A 25,898-nucleotide genomic window follows, 5' to 3' on the forward strand; every position below is an offset into this window, starting at 1 on the left:
CTCAACTTTTAAAAATACTTCTGACCTTTTACACACAGATCAACTCTAATGCAAATGTACACTCATGGATGGAGAGACAACTAAGGTATCTTTACATCAGTTGTGAAGACTATTAGGAAAAATATGTAAAAAGTTCATTTATTTCCACATAAAACCAGATTTTTCTTCATGTAACATAAGCCTCTTACAGGGCTTTTTGGGAGGGGTTGGATCCTGGAGCAAAACATCAGTACCTAGTTTTTTAAGGTGGTTTTGAAAAAGCAGCTAGTTAGGAGGTTACCTTGCCCAGCTTGTGAATTTTGCTTTACATACTGGAAACAGATACCACAAAACATATCTTCATAAAATAGTGTTTTCACTATAGAGAAAATAACTTAACCTTGAAACTAGACTAACAGAAATTTCATTGTTTTATACAGCAGGAATGGTTTGGCTCCAGGTCTATTTAATCAAAACCCTGAAGGTTTAAATCCCACTATATTACAAGAGCATTACTTGCTCAGACTTACTTACAGATTCCAGTTGGAGTAGGACCCTGTCTGCCTCAAAAGCAGCAACTCAGAAAGAATAACATGACAGCTTTGCAACATCATTTTTTTGGCACCTGAATCCTGAACTCGGCACAGCTGATTAAGATCAAATAAATGTTGACATGATGACCCTGTTACACAAACACAAAGCCTTCCAAATACTGACACCAGCATTCCACAAGGGATACTCTGGAACACTTACTTTGTGAGTGGTGTCTCCAGCAAGCAGCTCCACCTTCAGTAGTACTGATTGCCACTCAGAGAAATGTTTGTTTCCAAAGTCCCCAGATTATGGGTCATTAGTCATGACACTGAGTCATTCAGGGAACTCAGCTTCAACAGAAGGCTTCAGAAGGAAAAGGAGTTACTTTTAACCTGTGCTTTAAGTTTTGTGCTTGAGCTATTGGAGAGCAAGGAAAAGCATTTTTAGGAACAGACCTGGAGATGACTGAGGTGGCTGTACCCAAGCATGTGCAATTCAGTGCACCAACACAGTTCAGCTCTATTTCTCGGATGTCTGAGGACCATGTTTCTACACACTCTATCCTGCAAAGCTCTTTAACAGAGGTGAAGCTCTGCCCTCTTGACAGTAACTATAAATTCAACAGAAGGCTACATGCCACAACTATGAATATTACAAATGGAGATGACACAGTTTTATGTGCTTTTCTTCTGCCATGTGGGGAAGCTGTTGAAAATTTCTAGATGATCGATGAAAGCAGTTCATATACTTCTGGGAAAAGGGAGGTGCTGAAGCTGCACCCTGTTTTCACAGCCTGGAAAGAAAAAAATTCAACCCTCTCTCAACTTCCTATTCCAAGTGTTTAATTCAATGCTGTGATCAGAGTGCAGAAGTCTACAGAGTATCTTGTCAACAACTGTAATGCCTGTGGATCCCAAATAAACCCCAGACCACATACAGGTTTTAGGTGTGGTATTTCATATGAAAGCAGAAATCATTTTTTATTTTCTCCTAAAATCAAATTATCAGAAATAATTTTTTATTTTCTCTTAAAGTTAAATTAGCCATACATAACAAGGGCCTGGAGAGGATGATCTTTCCTGGACTCCAGAGGGAATCAAAAGAAGTCCAGATCATGAGGGAAACACAGAGTGACTCTGGTACAAATTTATTTTTATTTTTGCTGCTCTTTAGAGCATGCCCCTGTCTTTTAAATACCATTCCCTCCTCTTCCTGCACCAAGACATTGTTTCTTTATAGATAAAACTCCTGAGCCCAGAGTTAAAATACAGTCCTTAGGGTCTAAGTATGAATGTAACGACAAGCACGATTCTGGAAGACTGCATCAGTACATCCAAAAGTGAGAAACAGCAATGTTTTCTGGAGGGGCAACAAGACTAATAATAGTTGAGAGAATACTTTTTTTCTCTGTAAATCAAACTCTAATTGCTGCAGTGCATCAGAGATTACACAGTAGACAAATACTCACATCTACTTTATAGCTGTACAGCCTAGATGGGAAAATGGCAGTTCAAATAATGTGCCTGTGTCAAATCATAGGGGAGTCTGACTACGAGCTCTTGCTGTTTTGAAGTCAAAACTAGGTTATATATGCACATTCAGATTTTGTCTTGTTGGAGAATGTCCTGTCAGAAGCATCAGAAAAAAGGTGAACCTGAATTATCTGGACAAAGCTGTGGCTTTGAGTTGGGGTGGGTTTTTTGTTTTGTGTTAGTTTATATTTTGTTCATTTATTTAAATCAGTGCCTGGTTTACTTGTCAGAAACGGTTAAAGAAATAATTTCACACGGGTTGTTGGAGAGTATCTGTATAGCTTGACTGAGATTACAGTGAGAATCTAAGATTTCTTCAAGTTTTTCAGCCTCCAGTTTTCTCTTCTGAGCAGAAATAAATGGCTGAAGAGAAAACTGGTGACATTTTGAAGTCTCTTTGTAAAAGAAAGAACAATTTAGCAGCATCGTTATTACAGACTGTAACATGTTTATGAACAGAATGTAATATAAGCTTTTTAATAATATTTGACATAACTGGATTACTGTCTCTTCATTTTTTCATGGTTATCACTGAACACCTTCAATTTACATTCTTAAATAAATTACTGTGTAAATAAAATATGCTCAGAGTTCTTGTATGTGAACAGTACTTACATTTAATTACAAATGATCTGGACATGTTTATAGGTAAAATACATTAAAATTGTTTACAGGAAATAAGCTCAACTAGCACTAATTTTGAAATCTAAATTTTCACAAAGTACTGAGAGTAACTCAGCTATTTTTTTGAACATGCTTTTCAAAATGGAATTTGGAATGCAGTAGAAAAAAAAATCAAAGAAATGCCAAGAAGAGGGAAGTACAGAAGATAAAAACTCCCTAGCAGGTTGGATCAATAAAATATTAAACTGAAGTTCTTAAATGTAAGTACTATACCAAGTAGTAGTGTGGCTATTCTTAAATGTTAAAGCCCTTGTTTTCTAAAGGAGACAGTAATAAGCATTTTGCCTATTCAATCCATTCAAGATTTAGACATCGTGCTATAAAAGCAAACATATCTGACACTTCTTCTATAACTTTAGCAGTTGGCTTTCCTGCTCCATGCCCAGCCTTGGTGTCAACATGGATGAGAAGTGGGTTGGTTTGTTTACTGCTTCGGCCCACAACGTACTGCAGGGTAGCGATGAACTTCAGCGAATGCAGAGGGACCACACGGTCATCGTGGTCTGCTGTGAGCAGCAGTGTGGAGGGATACTGGATGCCATCTTCCTCTGGTAGTTTGACATTGTGAAGCGGAGAGTACCTGAGAAAAACACACAAATGTTTCCGTATCTTTTTCCTCAAGATCCAACAAGAAGATCCCTTCCCACTGAAACCATCACAATGGCATTTGTTAGCACTCAGAATAGGAACAGTTCTCAGTTACATTAATCAGAATTGCACTAGTGGCAACCGACACTCAGTAGTGGCCCCAGTGGCTCTGAAATGTGAAGCAAGTACATTTCTTTATTTTCAAGGGAGACCTATGTGTACATCTCACAAGAATGTCCAAAGTATCAAGGGTAGCCAGCAGGGAAACTGCAGCAAAACCTGTCAAGTTCATAGCAGGATCCATCCTGCTGGAAACAGGAAAATTGAGACTCTCAACAGAAGTTCAGAAATTAATTAAGATCCCATTATGGTCTACTGCCATTCAATTCCTATAAATAAATCCCACCCACATTGTATAATACACATATGTATGTATAATACACATAATTCACAATGGTGACTGTCTCTCCCTCATGGTAAAAAAATACAATTTTTGTAGTGGTCCACTTGAGAATATTCTGTTGCAATAGCCTAAAAGAGTCATTATTCAGAAGAAAACCTTATGAACTGTTAAAAACAGCTAGGAGAACAAGGTCTTTGAAAATAGGACCACTTGATTCAACAGGGCTTTGAAGACAGTCTTTGATTCAAAATCTGACTTGTAAGGAAATGCTGAACTCCCCAAATTCAGTGCGGGAAAGGATGAAGTAATCATTAGAATAGATATTGATCATGACAACCACAAACTGTTGAGCAGACTATGCATTTTAACAACCACAGAAAGTATTTAAAGGCACTTACTTGTGCAGCCATTCAAACTGCTCTTTACAGTCAGAGCAACCATAGTCAGTGGTCCAAGCATGGCCGATGGTGTACTTGTGGAATTTGAGCATGTCCATCACTCCCACTTGGGCAATAGCACAACCAAAGAGGTCAGGGCGCTGATTAGCACAGGCAGCTTCAGCAGGAAAACAATTCCGTTAGTAGTCAGATCTTAAAGAATTAAGTTCAACAGTAAAAGATTCACTACCAAGTTATACTGGGAATAGTTTGTCAGTGAATATGAAGTCAAATTGAGTTTCAAGCAAAACTGTAAGCAAATACACAAATGGATAAAATACATAACTCTGAAAAATTATGTGTTCAAAAGAACTTAAGAGCCATTTCTGTGCTCTTCAGACAACAAATGTCATTCTGTGAACACTGCCTTTCAAACCACTGAAGGAGAAATGAACTTTTAAAGCATGTGAGATTTTGAACTACTGAACTGAAGGTACCTAAACAATTCACTGTTTAAACTTTTAACATTAGTCTCAAGAAAGTAAAGGGCATTAAGGATCAAACCCCCTCCATTTACTGATGGAAGTTGTCTTCCATAATTACTGTGTAAATACATAGGAAATGAGTTTTGATAAAAGCAGACTGTTAGAAAATCAGTGGAATAAGGTCAAATTTACAAAGTGAATTGCTGCTGTATTTTCTTGTTTTACTATTTGTATCTTCCTAAAACTGGAAGGGACAATTTCTTTAAGAATAATGCTTGCCTCATATATTGTAAAAACAACTGCAGTTGTTTTTAAACATCAAGCTCAGTGTTTGATGTATAAGAGTGACAAATGGGAGATCTTTCCTGTAAATTATTATCTGATAATAATTATAATATAATAATAATATTAATATAATTATAATATATAATAATAATAGTTCTTTCAGTTTTCTCTGAGTTGGAGTTATCTCCAGCCATCCTATAAGAAAGCTATCAAAACACACATCCCCTACAAATACAACTGCTTGCTCTCTCCTTGTTTATTCATCCAGTGTTTATCATATCCTGTAGCAGTAAGTTCTTCAATTACAATTCCTGTTTTTTGATTTAAACCTTTTCCCAGGTGATTTTACAAATTCCCTTGTCTTTTTTTTTTGAATTTTAAGAAACAAGTGCACTGAAATTTTCCCATAATGACTACAATGGATCCCAGAATCCCTTAATTAATTCAGAACTATTCACTGTGCATTCACATGTAAGTATAATCTTTTCCAAATTCTTCTTATCTCCTCATTTTTGCCCATTGTGAAAATGGACTGATTATTGCCACTCTTTGCCTTCTGCTAACCATGATATTACCATGACATGACTTTGCTTCCAGGTCAACAAGGACTTTCTTTCACAGCCTTATGTGAGGAAGCTTTTGAAAACGCAAGAATAGCTCCTCACCTAGATCACTGTTACAAGCCCTTATGCAGCCCGATTCCCTCACATAGCTCTGATACATTTGAAAGCTGCAACTTCAGTCTGCAGAATTCTTTCTTTTATGTCAGCTATTATTTATTGGTTTCAACAAGCTTGCCCAGTAGACAAGTCAGATTTACTCATCTGCATCTTGTGGATCACCATGAACCATTTAAAACTTGGCATTACACTTGCCCCCTTCTGTTCCTCAGATATTCAGGCTTAGTAGTCTGCAATTTCATATCAGAGTTCACTTAGGATCCTGCATGTGCACCATCTGGTCCTGGCAACACACTGCTTTTCATTGGATTGATTAATTCCAAAACCTCTCCTGCTGATGCTTCAACTGGAGTCAGCTCCCCATAATATTCTCCATGAAGACAGACTGGTGCAGGGAACCCCCCCTACTCCTCAGGAGGGAACATCAATACAAACAGACCATTTAGTTGTTCTGCTTTGCATTATTTTTCTTTAATGCTCCTTTTACATCTCACTAACCTGCAAGTCCCACAGATTATCTGGCCAGCTTCCTGCCTCTGATGTGCATAGAAAAATGTCACTGCTAATCTTAATATTGGAAGCAATTTGTTCATCAGTCTCCTGTGGTCTGTCTGTCCCTGCCAAGAGTTTATACTAGACTCTATTTTCTTCATTTAAACATGATTTTTACTTTCTGAAAAACGAAGTTTTACTTTTGGTCATCTCTGATATGTAACTATGCTAATAACTCTTCCTTATTTATGAGTCATTTCCATAAGTTATATATATGGCCTTAAAGACATACTATGTAAAAGATCTCCAGGTTTTAATGGAAGCTTTTGATCAGATCCCTCCCCTTCAAGCTATTTTCTTTTATGATCATAAATTGTATCATGGTAGGAACAAAAGCCAAAACAACTACCATAACATTTTATTTTAGTACTCTTTATTTCAGAGTGTCTCTTGAAGCACTGTCTGTTGCTCAGGATTTTGGAAGAAATTGCTCCTTGCTAGTTCCTTAAGTAGTTACTTCAGTAAGAAATCACCTATGGAGACACTCATCCATGCACACTGCACCTTTTTAATTAGCCATAATACTTAATTATATGCTTTAATGAAGTGTAACCTGGATTTGCAGTACAAACAATTTATTTGTGCATTTTATCCCTCTATACATAACTTTGAGCTTTAAAATTCAGTACGAAAATAAGCTCCAAAATGTCAGAACTAGTTTTGTCTAGGCAAACATGAGAGGTAAACACTGCATTTGCAGGAAGGTTTTCAGCTCACAGCTGTGCTGCTCTGCTCAGCTTGGGGATCACACTGCAGGACAAGAAAGTCTTGTTTTGCGGCTGAATGAGGCACGACGAGCTCAGGGCTCTGCAGTCCTCAAAGTCACCCCCTGTTAGTCTGACTGAAAGGAAACAGTATTTTGGAAGAGTGACAGTACTCTTCCTTGTCAGCTTTTTCTTCAATAAATAAGAACAATTGCTTTGATAGAAAAGACCTTACAAGAATTTCCTGAATTCACCTAATTCTACTCAGTCAAGGAAAATCCCTATCTGGCTCATAAACAGCATGGAAATCCTGCTTCACTGTAAACTACCAGTAAATTCAAGGGAAGGATTCTAACAAGATTTTTTAGAGTGGGAGGTCTAGATTCCTAACACCTGTCTCCTACCAGAATGATGTATTTTCTGCAGTTGTCACTTGCTTTCCCTTATTGACACAAGGAGCCCAGCTGAATAGTTCAGCCAGTAAACCAGGGGGTTTTATTACTGAAGCTGGGGAGGATGAACCTCATCCTGACTGACACTGAAGTCCACATAACAATAAAAGAGTATTTTCAGAAGCTATGTAATATATTCAGAGTTTAACTGCATTTCAAACTATATATTTAGGCTCACACAAAATTGACTTGTGCAATGCCTGCATTCCCAAATGGAGCACAAACCCTTTAATCCTTTATCATATTTACCCATTTCTATTTTCAATGCACAGACACCTGCTGCCACTTGTTATTGAGAAGCATATAAGCAAAAACCAAAATACAACTTTTATGAGTACTTGTTCTTTGAAACAATTGCTTTCTAAAAATAATAATGCAGGTCTAGCCAAGATGGCTTAGACCAAAGAGCTGTTGCTTATGCTAGATGCTAATTCACTGAAAAATAGAGTAAAATCAAAAGTCATCATAGAGCAGCAGATAAATACAAAAAGAAGAGCAAGCAGAGTGGGCCTAGTAAAACTGCTCACGTTTAGTAACTCAGTGGTTTATCAACTTGAGGTGCTGTTTTTACCCCCTTCTCACATAAGTAGCTCAAATCTGTCATACTGTCACCTTTTATGCTGCTTAAAAAAAGGTAAACAGACCCTGATACTATTAGTGTTTCTTTTTCCTTTCAAAATTGCATCAAAAAATCACCTTCCTTTTTCTTCTGTTACTTTCAGATGTTTTCAGATAAGGATCTTATCAAAAATATATTTTGTAGCTCTTAGACTGCTCAGAACACGAGATCTTTCTGTGATAAGACTTCTGTTTAAGAGGAGGCTATTTATTTCTTTGAATTGAAGAACACAGCAGTGAATTTTAAGTGTACAAGATGTATTGTAACAGACCACACACAGTTTTCCAATGCTACGTAAATCATAAATTAATAGTTCAGTAGTTATTTTGTAAAGGTTAACCCGAAGAAAGAAAAATTTTAAAAACTCCATTTTTAAAAAACCATTCTTACTTTCTGTGTGATTCTACCACAGGGTTAGCTCTTACCACAAAAGACTGCGTGGCTTTCAACAGTCAGCCTTTGCCGGAGACTGCAGAATTCCAATATCCTATGCAAACAGCAAATGAAGTCCTACTGTACATATTTAACACCTGGTATAATTAATGCATTGATATTCTGGCAAGTTTTGACAGGCAGATCTCATCCTCAATTTTCGTCTGGTTACTTTAATAAGCCCAGCACCAAATCTGGGAAAGAGACAAGCAGTTCTTACCAACTAAGAGGCCCCCATTTGAGCCTCCATTAATAGTCAGCTTCTTTGGGGACGTGTAGCCTTCCTTGATGAGGTATTTGGCAGCACACTGAAAGTCATCAAAGCAATTTTGTTTGTTGGCCAAGATACCACCTAGCACGGAAACAAAACAGATCAGTTGATACCATAAAATCCTTTTGATACCATCTCTTCAGAAAAACATGTGTGCAAAAAATACCTGGGAACAATTCCAGTTTCATGAACATTTTAATAATTGATGCAGCTCAGAAAAACAGCAAAAATGAAAGATTCTGTCAACACAGAGAGGCTATAAGATGGTTCTGTCAATGATGGTTCTGTCAATTCTGATGCTTTCAGAAGCTCTGAATAATACATACCTATACTGTGAGTGAGTGCCAGGTAATGTTCCTAACCAGTGAAAGGAAAGCCAAAACCTTTGCACAGCAAAATATATACAAAATGACTACATACAACCTACTAGAGGTTTGAGCTAATGGGTCTTTAAAACATCATTAAACTCAGTGACAGCTTCTTAAGGCAATAAAGATTCAGCTTATAAAAGAAGCTATATAAAATAAGCATTTCTAATTTCCTGGATATATAATATGTGGCTGGTAATTTACTTTTTTTCTATTAGTTGTTTTCACCAGATCATATGAAGCTATGGTCAAAAAGAGACTTCAGGGTGGCATCTTGCTTTCAAATTTTATTAATTAGCTTTCAATATGGAAATGCTTAAGATACTGCCATAATGTTGAATGAAATTCCAAATGTCATCAGATGTATAAGGGAATAAATAATGACAGAAAATATTGGTTCACATGACATCATTGATAAGATTTCCAGGCCTGAAAAAAAAAATTTTTTTGGAGGGTAGGATAGGGAAGGAGAAGGATGGTTATACCTACACTCTTTCAATTATTTTAGTAGAAGAGTACCAGCTTAGAGAACTCATAATTGTTCAAATCTTGCTTGTTTGGCAAGACACTATAACTAGATCCTCCTCAAAGGTTATCCTACCTAAAGACCATGGTAATCTCAGGCAATTAAATGCTAGTAAGAAATAGGAACTAGGAATTCCTGTAGCAAAGGCAGTGGCAGGCAAGAAGGGCTCAAAGGATGCAGAAATGGAAGTCCAGTTTCTTCTACTTTCTTTAAAAGCTGGATGATTATTCCAAGTTGATTGCCTGAGGTTACTCTTATGATCCAGGAACCTCCAGGACAACTAATTTTACCCTAAATTAAGTGAGATGAGCTACAGTCTGGAGATGCCTCTTTATCTCCATTCTCCATCAAGTGATCCTAGACAACCTTGTTTCTACATCAGAGAAGTTCAGCAAAATAAGTCTAACATTTAGTCATAAAGATCTTGTAGAACTGAAACCAGTACATTTGCAATACACATGATTTTTGTATTAACAAGAATCTTGAAGAGAGATATACCGGGACAACAAAAAAGACTTCAAGTATGTGGCAATAAAGGAGAAATAAATCTTACTCCTTGCTCAAAACACCAAGCTGGTGTAAGGTCAGAATCCTATTTATAAAATTAAACCTAAGCAAAAAAAACCTTCTGTAATTGCTTCTGGAATTACAAAATAACAGACACATATTTTATTTCAAACTGCAATAAAAGACTTGGGTCAAAATCAAGCAGGAAATAGGTGGATCAAAGAAGCATTACCATATTACGATAAATTTTATTAAAATCTACTACAAATCAATCTGCAAATTACAATTAATGAAGGATACTTCATCTTTAGCAATAATATCCTGTATCTGCAAGCACATACAGCTTCTATTTATGAAACTATTGCATAATTAACTCAATTGTGAGGAAATGACCCAGACAAATAGTTACCACAGATGAAATAATAAAATCAAGATGCACTGATCTGGAAATACCCATTGTCTGATAAAAAGATATTATGGATTACTGCCATGGCAAATTGCAAGATGATAAGCACCACTGTTTTGCTACATTTGCCTTGCTGACAACATTCCCAGCAACTTATGCACCAAATTCTTGGAATACAAGTAAAGTGTCACCATTAAATAAAGATAGGTATGTTCCTGAGATAAGATGGACCTTTTCAAGCTTTTTCTCCTGGTGTAGGAACGTGGACAGTTGTCCACAATAAGGCAAAGACAATTGAAAGATTAAGACAAAGACTTGATGGGAAAAACATGGACAGAAATACATCAAAAGTGTTAAGAAAAGGGGAAAAGAGATTGACAGAGCTTTTCAGTGTTTGACTGAGTTTCCCTGTGGCATGACAATTAGCTTAAAAAAACCCTAAAAGGTCAAATGGTTACCTACAAGTTGGATCCCCCAAGAGTGTGGAGGGGATGATGTGAACACACTTCTGGAGCTGACAGTTTTCATATGAATTTCAGTCATAGAATCAGAGAACCATTTAGGTGGGAAAAGACCTTTGAGATCATCAAGTTCAACTGTTAACTCAGCTCTGCTGTGTCCCTAAGACACACCTATGTGTCTTTTAAATACCTCCAGGGATGGTGACTCAACCAGTACCCTGGGCAGCCTGTTCCAGTGCTTGACAACCCTTCTGGTGAACACATTTTCCCAGTCATATTCATCAAATATTAAAAAAAAAAAAGGTCTATTCATAAATTATTCAAAGACAATATAGAAGAGTTATACTGTGAACCCAAGAGTTCACACCTTCTGCAAAGTTCTGCAAATTTTTTTTGTGTGTATGTGTGAGATACTAAGAGAGTCTAAATAGTCAGTGCTGTTGTCTTGGGGATTTAGAATTGGGCACCTGCAATAATGAAAGAGGTATGTGAAAGCAAGCCAGGTCATGTGCAATAGACTGACATTTTTTGTAAGTTCAGTTGAAGATAAATAGCTGCATTTTCCAGTGTTTAAGTCCAAGGAACTTGATCTTGCTTAAAAAACCACAGTGATTTTCTTGGAAAATATTGTCTTTGTACAAAACAGTTTTTAAGTAGGCTGCAAAAATGAAAATAACCTAATGAAAACCATCAGATTAACACTGGACAAGGTACAGATCTAACATGCAAGTAAGGCAAAAGATCTACTTTTTTGCAGAATAAGTAAAATGCAAAAGGAGATGTGAGCATGGAAGAGGGAGTGAAAAGATGATGTTGCGATTTTCATTGCTAAGCCTGCAGTTTTGCTCCTGTGCTTTGACTGACTTACCTTTGTGCCAGGTCTCTCCATACTCGCCCCCGCCCCTGATGTTTGCCACTGCTAGAACACCTCCCAGGTGTCGCACAAAAATAAGTCTTGACACGCTGAAAAAGCAAATAGATAGGAGGATTATTTTTACTTTCCAATTTTTTATACACCTACCACTTCGACAAAAATACTTTGAGGGAAAGATCTCTCCCAAAATCAATCATGAAGTTGTGACTTAAGTCCCTCTTGATGGTGAACCTGAGTAGTTTGGCTTTTTTCAATGGTTATCAATGGAAATCAAACTCCCAGCAGATTTAGGAGGGGGAGGAACCAGTACTGGTCTGTTCTTCCTCCCTTAGTTCTGCTCTTCGGAGAAGAGTGGCCATTGGTTTGGCCTAACAGATGACCACTCAGAATGTGTCACCATTTACAAGAATTATCTTCAAAGCCTTTAGTCTGCACACTAGAGTTATGCAGTACCACTGGACTTACATAGCTTTCTGAATTGTTGTTTTTTTATGGGATCTCCACTTCTTCAGAGAGGAAAGGAAGATTTAGCCCAAAGGAAGAAATCAAAGAATTAAGATTTAAGATCAGCACTTGATCTTTGTTTATGAGCAGGTATTTTCAACCTAACTTCTGCTTAATATATTTCTTCTGGACCTCTGCAATACTGTGTTTGCAAAGAAAAATTCTGTATCTACCATTCTTTTGTGCCATGGTCAGCAGCCAAGTCAGCAGCTGGCCAATCCCATTCTTATTCATTTTCCTCTCATGTCGCTAAATACAAAACAAATATTATAACATAAAACTACAGGTTCTGCCTTCCCTACTATCTCCTGAACCTGTCTGCAAGCTAAAATAGTGTATTTTTTAAAAAAGCCAAATTGCAAAAGTATCAAAGATATTATTTTTTTTTCAAATGGACTGAAGTAATTCAAATTATGTTCAACAATTAAAAAATGCTAATTGCTGATCTGTTGAGTCAGTACCTTAACATGGCAGAAGCTGCAGAAGGCAAACCACATATATGCTAAAGCGACAAGTAAAATATTAAAATTTAACCTCAACATGTCTTTTTTTTCCTTCTAGTAGGAAATGTCTTGTTTCTTTAAATTTCTTATTTACTTGAATTCTTTGCTCATCCAGAAACCAATGCCTGCAGAAAATAAACTTTTTAACCACAAGGGCAAGGATTGCATCCTTTTACCTCTAAGTCCCACTACTGCTTATCAGAAATGGCTTGAAAAATGGTAGTCCTACACTGTGTCTCATGTGGATGAAGTATCACAACAGGTGAAGTTTTCATACCTCCCAAAGCAATTACCTATGTACTGGCACATGTTCTTGAGAGTATATATCAAGCAGTAAGGAAACAAAAGTAAAAGCACAAGGATAACTGGTAAGAGATTTCTGTATTTTCATAACTATCGAAGGAAAACCTTCCACCTAGGCTGGTTATCCAGCCCATCAGATAGCTCAGGAAGCATGAATTAGCTCAGCTTCCGTAAAACCAATTCTGAAGACCATCACTGTGAATTGCGTTTTCCTTAGATTGCTGTGACATGCTGATCAAATGCAAGATTGATATTCTACAGACACATTGTGCAAAGGTCAGAGAGCATTACTCTGTCAAACTCCAGGACTCTTAATTTCAACACATTTCTACACAGCTAATGTGGAGTAACCTGACAGTAGGCTGCCTCATGAGGCTGTGGCTCCTAAATTTTTGGTATGTAGAGTCACAAAACCTCCCAAAATATTCTGCACTTCCTCTCCCTGTCTGCCTCAAGCTTTGGACCTCTTGGTCCAAAGTTACTTGATTACCTAATAATCCGAAGTAGCAAGTAAGAATTACAGGTAAGGTAAGAGCTTGCTTCCCAAACATATTGCCTGAAAATACTTTAAAAAATAAAATATTCCACAACAGAGTCCTTCCTCTTCTGTCTGCTGAAAGACACTGTGCCTTTCTGAAGGATCATGGTGAGTCAGGACCCCACCTCGATCAATACTTGGGAGGTTCAAACTTGTAACAAACTTTCTCAAAGTTTTTCTCTCTACTTTTAAGTTCAAGGAACCACATTTTATAAGTATAGAATCCACACTTATTACCTTTTAAAAGACTGAAAGTTCCAAGTAATCAGACAGCACAAATCTCAAGTTTCACACACAACCCTACTACTACCTCCTGTATTTTTGGTGGATTCTTGCTTCCAGACTTCATTTCAAGTTAGCTTGGTGTCTGAGTCACAGCAAACTGCCAAGTCAACCTGCATGGCTATGAAATGCCTCATTCTGCAATGTAAAGTCTGCCTCCCTGCTCTTCCCAACATTCTCTGTAGCCTTTTTTCATTATCCCTGTTCTTCCTTCTCTCTTGGAAGCAGGGTAAAGGAAAGGGCAACAGGGTCAGGATGAAATCAGTGGAGGGATCAGAAGATAGTTTCTGCCATGTAGAGATCCTTTCCAGACCCTCTAATCACTCTTAAGGAACAAACAAACAAACAAACAAACAAACAAACAAACAACCACAACCAAACAAGCAAAACAACAACAACAACAAAACACCCCAAAAAAACCAAAACCAAACCAAAAATGTCAGATACTGTTTTTTACAGTAGAGAACAATGTGAGGAGCTGTGCTTCACAGAGCAATACTACTTCCTCAGAATGACTGATCTGCTGTCAGGTATTAGAGCTGACAGAAAAATGCAGGCTAGTGCACAGGTTATGGGGAAGAAGTCCTAAGCCAGGATTTGGTTGCTTTTTCAGCTTTTGTGGAGCTGAAGAGAGCGGTAGCAGAATAAGCAAAAGGAGGGCACTCTGCACTGAGGGCTGCTCTGTTGCCTGACCTTTCTCCAGTCTCACAGTCTCTCTTCCCTGCACCACCTCTTTGCTTAAAGGCTGGGAACAACCTGGCAGTGAAATGCAATTTCATAGTCTGCTGCACAACCAGCTGTATTCCAGGATGAGTTAGAAATTGCTTCTCCTGTACCTATGCAGGCACACCCAGAACAGTGAAGGGAAACATGTTGGTTCCTACAGTGTAGTTAGCCAAATCTGACATTAGTGGTGGGTTTGTGATGGCATTTCCCCAGCAACTCTGCCAAGCCACTGGTATCAGTTCCACCAGCCTTCACTTTTTATGTGGGCTGTATAAATTAATGACAGTGCTCTAGCAAGCACCATCTCAAAATGCCACCAAATGCAGCTCTCCAGTCCAGAGCAGCATATGAAACATGCATGCTTGCATTCAAAAATAAATCACTTCTGTAACTGATTTAATGACTTTGGCCTATCATTCTTGCAGTTATTTCTGGATCCTGTAACCTGCTGGTTTGTTTCTATTGCTTTCAGTGAAAAACAATTTTTTCATTTTTGGTGTGAAAAGGAACACAAATTTGTGAATTAAGCAGAAATAAGCTCCCCAAACCAGAGAGCTGGCTCATGCTGATGGGTGTGAAATACCAGTAAGAAAATACTGTACAGGCTAGAAGATACACAGGACAGAATTGAACCACTGGAAAGGAGAAGATGGAGTGCTTTGTGGAAAGTTTTAAGAGCCTTAAGTTTAAATAAAAAAGCCCAGGTGTATTTAGCCAGGAATTTTTTGTTTGTTTTTTTTTTTTTTTTAAAGGTAAGCTGGCTACTACTTGGTTACACTTCCATGGCTACATCTCAGCTCAGGATCCCAGTGAGTGATGTGACAAGCTTCAGCCCTGGCCATCCTGTGGCTGCTTTCTAGCACTCATGTCTGTGGTAAGAAAAGGAAGAAAAAGGAAAGGAATGGAAAGAAATGGAAAGGGGAAAGGGGAAAGGGGAAAAGGGATAGGGGATAGGGGATAGGGGATAGGGGATAGGGGATAGGGGATAGGGGATAGGGGATAGGGAAGGGAAGGGAAGGGAAGGGAAGGGAAGGGAAGGGAAGGGAAGGGAAGGGAAGGGAAGGGAAGGGAAGGGAAGGGAAGGGAAGGGAAGGGAAGGGAAGGGAAGGGAAGGGAAGGGAAGGGAAGGGAAGGGAAGGGAAGGGAAGGGAAGGGAAGGGAAGGGAAGGGAAGGGAAGGGAAGGGAAGGGAAGGGAAGGGAAGGGAAGGGAAGGGAAGGGAAGGGAAGGGAAGGGAAGGGAAGGGAAGGAAAGGAAAGGAAAGGAAAGGAAAGGAAAGGAAAGGAAAGGAAAGGAAAGGAAAGGAAAGGAAAGGAAAGGAAAGGAAAGGAAAGGAAAGGAAAGGAAAGGAAAGGAAAGGAAAGGAAAGGAAAGGAAAGGAAAGGAAAGGAAAGGAAAGGAAAGGAAAGGAAAGGAAAGGAAAGGAAAGGAAAGGAAAGGAAAGGAAAGGAAAGGAAAGGAAAGGAAAGGAAAGGAAAGGAAAGGAAAGGAAAGGAAAGGAAAGGAAAGGAAAGGAAAGGAAAGGAAAGGAAAGGAAAGGAAAGGAAAGGAAAGGAAAGGAAAGGAAAGGAAAGGAAAGGAAAGGAAAGGAAAGGAAAAAAGACCAAATCATGGATGGAACAGCACTTGGACTTGTGGAATATTGCAGTATATAGTAACAGGGATGGAGTAAAACATTAGTGGAATCTGCCAGGTAAAGGGTGAAGTGGACATCCTGCCTTTCTGGCATAAATTCTGTCTTACGGTTTCCTTTCCCTGATTTTGCCTGCCTACTTTTGGAATGCATTCTCTTACCAAGTACTCAATTCTCAAGTTACTAGTCATAAACATGTATTTGAAGGCTTTGGCTTTTTTTTCTTTTAGAAGGAGAAATCTGCGAACTTATATCTTGATATTAGAGGGAGAAGAGTAAGGAGGGAGGTGTGGCAAATCATGTTTTATTTACATTGTCAGTGGGATAATATATTTTGATCTGGAGGTCACTGATAGTTCTCTGTGCATTTACTTTTAAGGGACTGTTACAGATGCATATTCCTAATTTATGAACTGTATAATGAGGGTTTCATACAGTTCAAAAAATATAGGTCACTGCTCCTACCTCTCATCTCCCTCTCTTCTAAATGTCAGCTGCACCCTCTTGCTGCTGTTTGCTGGACTCCTACGAGAATTAATTTTTAGCTTGCCAAAATGGCAGAAAACCACCCACTCCGTTTTGCTGGGACAGTTTTCTGTCATTCTTGTGAGGTAAATCAGCTTAGCAAAGGCTCCAGCAAGCACTAGGGCTAATGGATGGGAGGTGGAAGTAGGCACTGTGAAACAACTTCTCCTCTTGCCAGCAACTAGCTCATGTCAGCTCTGCAATCTCTGAAATTTTACCTTAAATCAATAGATGTGTAATATTTATTTTACATTCTTTAAAAATGAAAACATGGTAAGTTTTATCACAGTTTTCAGCATCTACAATAAACTGAAATAAATCAGTGGTTGAACCTAAGTATAAAAGAATTTTAAAACTATGCTGTTATGTAATTGTCTCTCTCAAGAACCACAGAAAAGTAGAAGTGTAGCTTTATGAGGCAGATAAAAGCTTGCAAATAATCACAGAGCACAAGATGGGAGGTCCATTGTTACACAGGTATTTGCTAAAAAGGAAAAGAAACTGTAAATGCTATTCAGAAATACAATCACAGCAAACAAGAAAGGCAAGAACTACAAAGGATTTCTCGAAATGTGCTAACTCTAAAGCAAGACTGGTAGCACATAAACTTAATAGGATTGTTTCATAATAGATTATTTTTCTGTGGTGAGCTGCTCTTTGGCTTCCTGAAAAACTGTTCTCTATTCAGCCCTTTCCATTTCTGTTTTCCTCTGCCTCACCTAGGAGCATTTCTTAGGTATTCAAGCACTGCCTCTTGGCAAGTCTATTCAAATTGCCTTGCTTAAGAAATAAGCCTTTTCTTTAAAGAGATCACCTATGCAATAAAGCTTATGGCTTTTGAGAGCTACAAAGCCTGTTCTGAACACCACATTTTTGTTTTACAATGTGTTGCTTTGCATTTGTGAAGACACAATCCTCTTTCCTGATCATATGGCACACAGAAGGATTTTGTTTCCAATGTAATCTCAAAAGTATAATATGAAAATGCAGCCAAATTTTAATCATTTTTATCAATTTAGTCAAACAGTTGATTTTCTGTAATATTTAGACAAAGGTAATCGTTTAACTTGGAAAAAAGAAAACCTACTATGTTATTAGTTCAGTAAAGGGCTCAAATATTTCCTTAATATATATGTCCATATTTTTCTGTTGAACTCAGTGACAGAGCAAGCAGGGGTTAAGGTGTAATCCTAAGGGCAGGGTGACTGTTGTAAACCTCAGGAGAGCAGAGCATTTCTCTGTTCTGACATAAATAATATCTTCTGTGACTCTGGGTAAAACCCTTGAATTCAGAACTAACAAAGCAGACAAACTATGCCTTGGCAGCCCTTATGGCCCCCATCTTGCTTCTTAGGAACCTGAAATGCATCCTGTCAGATTCATGGTCCATGCTGCCCACAGTCTGTGACAGCTGTTAATACCACATACTTCAGAAGAAGGTGTGAATCACTCTGCTTACCTGTAGCTCGGTGTAATTGATATGTTGAAGCCTCCATATCCATATAAGAAGGCAGGATGAGAACCATCTAATTTAATTCCTTTCTTGTGAATAATAAACATTGGGATCTTAGTGCCATCTTTGCTAGGGTAGAAAACCTAAGACAATAGAAAAAGAAATATGAAATGCTCTTAGTGCTGTAACTCTCCATAAGTGTTGTTAGCAAGAATCAGAGGTGATAATTTCTGTGGTGTCTGATGAGTAAAACTTCCTGAGCAACTTGCACCTATTGCCCAGGTCAGGTTCAGTAATGGGCACCACCCATTGGTTGCTTAGCAGCTCTGAAAAATGTACCAAAATGAGACAATCCAAGGGGTATGATGGTATCACCTTTAGGTAACTTATCCATCAATTCTACACACATGAATGTTACAGAAAGAATACAGTTCTCTGCTAGGGAAGACTGTGAAAACACAAGGGCTGGATGGTCTATCACATGTGAAAGGAGCAAAGACTGAGCTGGCACAAAGAACAAACAGAACTAAAACCAGATTTCCTGCACAGATGAAATCACCAAGGCAAGTCTGTATCCAGCAAAAGCGGACTAATCATTGTCCAGTCTTTCGGGTTGTCTCACAGACACTTCAGCCTCACTCACAGCTTGTGTGGTAACACAAGCCATGACAGAAACTTTTGTAGCACTTCAGTGCATTTTCCGACATTAGCAGGCAATTAGAACCAGGAGACCCAACCTTGCAGAAATCCCCAGTTCATCAAGTAAGACAACTGAACTGCCCACTGGCTTTCTAACTGAAAGGAAACCAAAACACCAAATATTCACATAGCACATGCTTTCATATGTCTTTCTATTGCTGCCACAGCACTGTGTCAGGTTAAAAGCTGAATTCCATGTACACAAACACAGACTATAATTGCTTAACACAATTCCCACATTTTCTTGCTTTGATGCATGTCTCTTCCTGCATATTCTAATTTGGGATCCACTGTGTCATATTTTGCCAATCAAGCAAAACACGTGGCTGTGAATGCAGTTTATTGCTCCTCCTAAAATTCTGGCTGATTCCTTTTCATTGCCTTGCTTTAACATTGTTGCAGCTTCTACTCTAATTAGAACAAAAATGTAGTAAATTAAGAGTGACACATTCTTATAATTGAGTTGTGTGTTTACAATCTCTGCTTTTAAAGGAAACAGTCCTATCGTGAATTGTAAAGCACACGATCAACAGGTTCTATTTTTACAACACATGAACCTCATCAGTAATATGAACCTATGCAACACATTTATTCTGAGCATTGCCTGTAATGTGAAACGTGTAAATCCACATGGCACCCTGAAAACAAAGTAATAATATTTAATTTTAGTTTAATCATTGCTAAGGAAATGTGAGAAATTTCAAATGAAATCACATCTACCTCCAAAGGCTTTACCAAAACTTCTAGACATATTACAGATAAAAGTTCAGTATTTCACAGTGCTCAGCAGATGGAAAAAAAACCACCAAAAACAAAAGCCTAAGGGTGTTTTCACACAGATGAAATCACTATTTCCAACTGCTGCCGTAACTGTATCTTAACTGACAAAGTGCTTGTCAGAACAGTAGAGTATAAAGGATTTGCACTTTAAATAGTTACTTGAACACTATAAACGAATAAAATAACTGATGAACAGGAGAACTGCTGAGGTTGATGAGGAGTTCCAGAGACTCTTCCCTAAAATGCCATCCATCGACTCCAGTTGTCACTAGCAATTCTCAGGAAACAAGCACCCGGCCTTTCTACATTTCCAGAAACTTATTGCCATAGACCAGTCCTTTCCTAATGATTAAAGTATGCCACTAATTTTACTGCTGGTTTCTGAATGAGGACTTTATCTTTTCTACAACAACTCCCTGAAAACTGACTTCCGTAGAGCTTTTATTGTCATCAGTCAAGTTAAAATAACATAGCATGAAATGAAATCTCAACAGAAAAAGAAGATGCATGTCAAGCTGACATTTCCAATTTAAGGGTTTTCAGTCCTATCTTTGCTAAAATAATTATTACCTCTCCCTCCAAGATGAACACACGAGAGGGGGGGCAAATCAATTCAGTGAGACACTAAGATATGTGAAGCTATTTAAGCTTCTCCAAATAGACTATTTTCAACAACTGATTCAATCTCACCTTTAAATTAGCTGTTATCTCTGAAGCAAGTCCAATGGTTTATTCATGTAACCAATAAAGGGACGTGCTTCTATCTCAAAGATTAAGGTTACCTGCAAAGGGCAAGCCCTAAAAAGGATTTCCCAAGATGGTGTTTCATGCCTAACTTTAGATGCTGTCAGCTTTTACAATGGTAAATGCTCATAAAAGGGTACTACACTTTCCTGCTTTACCACAGATAGGAGCCCCACTTGTGTCAGTCACACTATATTTATTACTCATTGTTCATAAATTTTCCAATAAGGTCTTAAGTCACTAAAGTCAGCACATATAAGAGGACAAGTTAGGAAAATGAATTTGAAGAGAAAAGGATGGAGAAAAACCCTTCAGAAATATTATGATGAATGCTGAAACTCACCATTCAAGGAGACACATGCTAAAAATAAGTATCTTCAGCCTTTAGGAATGCAACAGCAATGTTGTGTGGTTGACAGGGCACGTGCAACCCTTGGTGCTATTCTAGGGCCATAGTGCTGGAGCAGTAGAGCAGCCCTGGAATAGCTGAACCTGTTAGTCTCACACTAATGTTCCTGTGTCACATGGCAGTGGGGTCTCAGTGCCAGAAACACTTTCAGATGGCAGTTCAGATGGCAGAGCCTGAGCCATACATTTATAGCCTCTAGTCTACTTATTGTGACAGAAGGACACTGTTGCTCATTGCTACAAATTACATGAAAATTAGGCTATATAAGCGAAACAGAGCCCAATCTTAATAATTCTTTAGTGCATACATATATATTTATAGAGTGGTGTGTTACTTTCCTTTGATTTTTAAACTTAGCATTTGAAAGCAATTTACACTCCATTTTCACCAGAAAAAGCCAATGGATGTTTACATCAAACACAGTTTACAGAGTTAGTTTTACAAGCAAATACAGTTAATAGCGCTATGATCTGGCTTGTAAACTTAGTTAGGGGTTAAGCAGGATAAAAAGTTCAAACAATTCATTCCTGAGGAGGTCTTTGTCCTCCAAAGTATCATCTGCTTTAAGTGTGCAGTATTTATGTTAGGTGAATCCTCACTTAGTGAAGAGGGGAACTATCAGCTGGGATTGTAGACACAGATCGAAATTCAGAAAGGCTCTATATTTATCCACCTCTGCCTCTGCAATGACAAGGAGCATCCTCTCCATCTGAAGCCTCCAGGAGGCAAAACTAAGTATTTTAGAAAACCAAAAGGTTTGAAAAACAGAAGTTGCAGATGAAGTTTCTCTTTCATTTATCTACAGAGATAACACAGCCAGACACTGATACTTACATACAGAACTACAAATAATTTTGGCAATTATCCAGTATGCACTTTTCTTGTAAGTAAATATGAAAACATTATATTTGAATATTAAAGAAAGTGATGCAATCATCTCAATAAATAAATAAAGCTAATATGTCTGCATATTCATATTGTGCCACATAATTAAAATACCTGAAATTACTGACATTGAACAGAAACTTCAATTTTTAAAAATGAAAAAGCTCAGCAACTTGAGTATTTAGTTTCCCTTTTTCTCCCTTTCAGAACTATTTTATCTGTTTATATAATGGAGAGATTAAAAGATATATGTAATTTTAAGTGTTTGGGTAAGAAAAGTGCACCTGAAATCATCTTGGTTTTACAAAACCTGAAATCCTTCTACACAAAAACCAACTCCAAACCTTTACACTTTTAAAATTAACCTTCTAAGGTAAGATTCAACACAGGTTTTGAAATACTGCTGTAAAACACAAATCCAAAATAATCTTGTCCATATGGGTCTAAAGTATATAATTTTTGAACTGTGAACAATATCTGAATGTTCAGAAATCTTTTATCATTTGCTTGACTTGCTCATTAATGGCAAGGCATTAAAATCCAGTTAAAAAGTGATTAGTTTGTCTTGTCAGAAAGAGTTATTTCCTGTAGATAAAACATGAGTTTTATATACGAGAAGAAACTTCGATTTCTGAGACTTGAAAACACCCACTAAGTCACAGCAGGCTGATTATTTTTAGGAAGCCAGTAGTTATTCTAATAATGTCTCTCCCAAACTCTCTTTCAAGATTAGGCATTACATACCAGAAATAGCAATTGTTTCCATGTCTATGTGTGCTTGATCAAAACCAGGTAAGAATTACACTTGTCATTAGACTGACATCCATTGTGTGAAATGCCAAAGAATTTTACAAAGAGCGACTAAAATGGCATATAAATCAAGCTGGAATGCTCCTTATTAAAAATTCATGTTCGGTAATTTAGGTTTATTAACACTTCAACAAAGCCTTTAAAATAATTTTTCCAGTGTCTCCTACATAGTTTTTCTGAGATAATTCCTTTTAATTTGAAACAAGCAGAGAATTTAGCAGTTTTGTGAAATTTAGTAATTTTTTTCTGCTTCTAGGTAAAAGCAGCTGCCCTCACACACTGCTGCAGCCACCACAAAGTTACAGACAGCACTGGGGAGGCAAAACACTGTTCAGTCCCAGCAACCCCTGGCAAAGGGGTTACAGGTAATGACTACTTCAGGTTTTACTTCTTGGAACTGAATTTCAAACATTCCATTTCACATAAAGTATTTCCCTTGTTAAGCGAAGATTGCTCATCAACTTACACCAACATTTGCAGTTTGAGATTTGGGGAAGAAAAGTATAAGGAATTCATTATACTTATATATTCATTCACTTATTCACTTCATGTATTCAAAAGTATAAGTAAATCATATAATATTGCCCACATTTTGCCAAATGTCACAAATGCTTTGTTAAACGTTCACTGTTTTAAAAATTCCCTACCAGTATCTTTGAAAGGTGACTGCAACAGTAAAGTTGAAGGAATAGTCCCTAGCAGAAGTCCTCCTTTACAGATGGGGGCATCAAGGTTTTCAAACCTACATTCAAGTACAGAGATAACAGTGCCTGAGGCTAAACAATGCCACATAGCAACATCTCCCTCTGACAAGTCCTGACACTCAGTGCTTCAGGAAAGCAAGTCACAAAGATCCGGCCCTCACACAAGCAAGTCTGAACATGCAGCAGTGGTAGGCAGGGAGAAATCCTCTCTTGAGATGCCAGGGCAAAAAACTCACTGATTCAAGCAGAATCATGTGCTGCCTTCCACACCATCTGTTGATAGCCCATTCCATGCCTCATCACCTCTGACTTTACAGAACAGACACTAGCCTGGGGCTAAAGATTACAGCATGTCACAAGCAAAACTCCCTATTTATTTCAGCAGTGGCGTGGACCCAAGTATAAGATCTGCATAAGTAGCCTCATAGGTGGCTCTGGCAGCCAGCCAATGGCCACACCTCAGAGCAGCTCTTACTAAACACCAGTTTTTGTATTCTTATATAGAACATGAATCAGAAGTCAGGAAAAAAATAACAGAGAACTGTTACCACTACAGAGCAAATCCACAGGAACTGAGGTTTCCTTTCTTCAGAGGGGAATCCTCATTAATCTTCTTTAAGCTTCTTAAATTAGCTTCAAAGCAATTCTGTGTGGGTTGCAAAGCTTGCTTAACACAGAGCTGGAGAGGGGCCAAAGTAACTCAGTACAGTAAAAATTCATGCAGGTAAAACCCAGAAAGGACACCCACCACAGACATTTGCAGAAGTACTATGGAAATAATCAAGAAACCGCTCAGAAGAAATTGTTTCACCACCCACCCAGCATAAAAGCAGACTCATGCTCATAGAGGCAAAGTGCTAGGAGGTGGTCTTTTAGAAGAAATGTCTCCTTGCTAGTAGGTTCAGCTCCCTAACTGCAACTGACTGCAGGGAGACATCTCACAGGGTGGTAGGAGGATGTAGAAGACAAGAGAAAAATACAGGTGAAAGATGAGAAATTTTGCAAGACTGGCATGGCAGAAATTGCTCTTAAGTCATTATTTTCTAGGTAAGTTAAAAGGTATCACCACCCTTACATAAAGCCTTAGTGGTAAACGGGATCCAGTGAGACGCCCACAGACTCTCTACTTCTGCAGCCAGAGAGGCTTTTTGCCTCTTGTGTTTATCCTTTGCCCCTTTCAGTGCGATCTCAGAGCTTCCTGCAGCACAATAATTAGAACCTGCCAAGTAATTTCTTTTCTTTCAATTTGCCTTCAAGGCTTAGTGTACAGTGCACAGGCAGATATGAGACAGATAAATTTACCTTTTCATTTAAATATACACTGTAGTAATGTTAAACAGAAAAATGTCCCAGGGGCCTTTGTAAGTTACAGTCTCTTTTCTGAATTACCTCTGTGTTTATGCATTCAGGAAATGCACTACTGTGTAGTATAGCATGAGACAAGAAAAGGGATGTCTTGATGGAAGTAGCACACCATTATGAATAAAATCATAAATACCAGCTGCTGGCTAGTCCATTTTCTTTCATTAAATCAATCTTTACTTGCTCTGACAAGAGACAACTCACTGGAGTAGTGTGTAGGCATTAGAATGTAAACACTACTCATTTTTACCATGCTGGAAATCAGTTCAAATTGTAATGAAAAACACTCTAAGAACAAAAATACTGAGGCAACTTGCCATGGGGTAAGCAAGAGGGAGAACTTACTTCTTCCAAGCTACTTCACAATAACTGTTCTTATGTATGGTTTTGTGATGTGGTAGATGCACACACCTAATCCAACGTGCTGAGAGAGACACACATTCACTCAAACTAGCTAGTAACTAGCTAACTAACATTCACTAGTAACTAGCTAACTCACCTTCCCTGTTTTTGACTCCATCTTGCTTCAAACTTGCATGGTCATCTCAACATAGCCTCACTGAAGCCTCAGGAAAATGACACAACTACCCTTGGATTTTCTCCCTGATGTAGGGGCATCTACACAGTTCAGGGTGCTCAAATACACAAAAATTCTTGCATAGAGAAAATTCAGTCTTGATAATGAGCATGTCAAGTGTCAGGTTGTGTCAAAACCTCAAGAGAATCCATGCATTTGCTTACATGGCCAATAAGCTTCGTTCATGACTTTCAAAGCCCAGGCAATTTCAGAGGGCTCTGCTCTCTCTTCCTCAGAGAATCCTACCATGTTTATAGATGTCAGCTTGGCTACCCAACACCAGAAGCACTAGAAATCACTAAATACCCTCAAAAATTCTGCATGTGGCTAGTAGAATATTAAAAATTCATTGATGCTTTTTGGTTTGAAATAATAGAGAGACCTTCTACACCAGACAGTGCATGTTTCAAAATCAGTTCCAAATCACTTTCCTATGAATATTTATTCTGAAATACTAACTGAAATAAATAGGTCATTAAAAGTATTGTGAAGCAGTTCCATATGCGTTTTCTCACTCAAATTATAGCTACATATAATTTAATTTCTGAGATAAACTTGAATTTAAGGTTACTCATTTGTGCCCCTACATGATTAAAAAACCACCAAAATGGTAGCAGAAGGGGAAAAAAATCCCTTGAGAGTGGTCAAGGAAAAACTAAAGTCCTGTAAAATATATGAGTTACTATCTTAGAAAAAAGAATTTAAAGGCTCAGATGCTATTGATTTCAACAGTTTCCTATGGA

At 38.0% G+C, this 25,898-nt stretch overlaps 1 protein-coding gene across 1 annotated transcript in view; it reads right to left on the minus strand.

The window, feature by feature from the left end:
• Positions 1-2,116: 2,116 nt before the first annotated feature.
• Positions 2,117-25,898, minus strand: part of PREP (prolyl endopeptidase) — an 86,440-nt gene continuing 62,658 nt past the window's right edge. Inside the window, exons 11-15 of the mRNA XM_063389722.1 lie at positions 18,192-18,328; positions 11,714-11,808; positions 8,527-8,658; positions 4,119-4,275; positions 2,117-3,309 (exon numbers count right to left, since the gene is read on the minus strand). Of these exons, the coding sequence (XP_063245792.1) occupies positions 3,015-3,309; positions 4,119-4,275; positions 8,527-8,658; positions 11,714-11,808; positions 18,192-18,328 (816 nt within the window). The 3' untranslated portion in view covers positions 2,117-3,014. The remainder of the gene's footprint in view (positions 3,310-4,118; positions 4,276-8,526; positions 8,659-11,713; positions 11,809-18,191; positions 18,329-25,898) is intronic.

Source organism: Prinia subflava, chromosome 2 (assembly GCF_021018805.1).
Source record: "Prinia subflava isolate CZ2003 ecotype Zambia chromosome 2, Cam_Psub_1.2, whole genome shotgun sequence".
Taxonomy (NCBI): domain Eukaryota; kingdom Metazoa; phylum Chordata; class Aves; order Passeriformes; family Cisticolidae; genus Prinia; species Prinia subflava.